The following is a 781-nucleotide window of genomic DNA, read 5'->3' on the forward strand; positions in this document are numbered from 1 at the left end:
GCATGAGTACGTGGGGCACATGGGGCCTGATGGGGGTGAACGTGCTGTTGTTCCTGATTTTCCCAGGTAGCTGTCGAGCCGTGGCGGCGCCGCAGGTTGGTGAAGGGATTTGAGGAGAAGGTTATGGAGGCGTTGGAGAGGGAGAATGGAATGAAAGAGGGAGTGGGTGCTGTGGAAGGCGCCACCCTTCGTGATGGTGCCACTACCGTTCCTGCTGCTGCAGCTGCGCCATCACTCATCGCAGAACCAGTTACTCCTACATTCTCCAATATCTCAGACGAGACTCCAGCAGGACCATCAGATGCCGCCATGTTTACTGAACAAGACGTTCCCGATCCAGCCGTCGTATCTGCTACCGCACCTACCCTCACCGCGTTACAACCGAACAAACAATCACAATCGTCGACATCCGCGCTTCTTCTACCACCAGACGCTTCTCTGTCGCCAGATTCCTGGCGCCAGACGATCCATGACCTCTTCGGTGAACGACGCATTACGCTTTCCCAGCGCGAGCTGACGACGGTAGCGCTCGAGAGTGCAGCGGCTGGTGCGGCCGTGATGGGCGTTTTGATTGCCCTGTTTAGACCACGATGAGGGCGACTACATAGTCGTATTTATTGAGTTGGAAATAGGAAATCATTTCACGGTATTCATGAACAGAGATAGATAGATTTGGTATATTTGTATTAAACTTCCCTCTATTTTCTCTTCTCTTGTTGTATTATTTCCCCGCACGATTATTGTTATCTATCCTGTTTCTGTTGCACGTTTTAGTTAAAAG

General features: G+C 51.5%; 1 protein-coding gene across 1 annotated transcript; it reads left to right on the forward strand.

The window, feature by feature from the left end:
- Nucleotides 1-2: 2 nt before the first annotated feature.
- Nucleotides 3-594, forward strand: HCAG_00941 (predicted protein; the record flags this gene model as incomplete). Its single annotated transcript, XM_001543845.1, has 2 exons — nt 3-6; nt 71-594. 2 exons carry the CDS (start codon nt 3-5, stop codon nt 592-594), a joined length of 528 nt encoding a protein of 175 aa, XP_001543895.1.
- Nucleotides 595-781: the final 187 nt, after the last annotated feature.

Source organism: Histoplasma capsulatum, genomic scaffold (assembly GCF_000149585.1).
Source record: "Histoplasma capsulatum NAm1 scaffold_1 genomic scaffold, whole genome shotgun sequence".
NCBI classification, from domain to species: Eukaryota; Fungi; Ascomycota; class Eurotiomycetes; order Onygenales; family Ajellomycetaceae; genus Histoplasma; species Histoplasma mississippiense.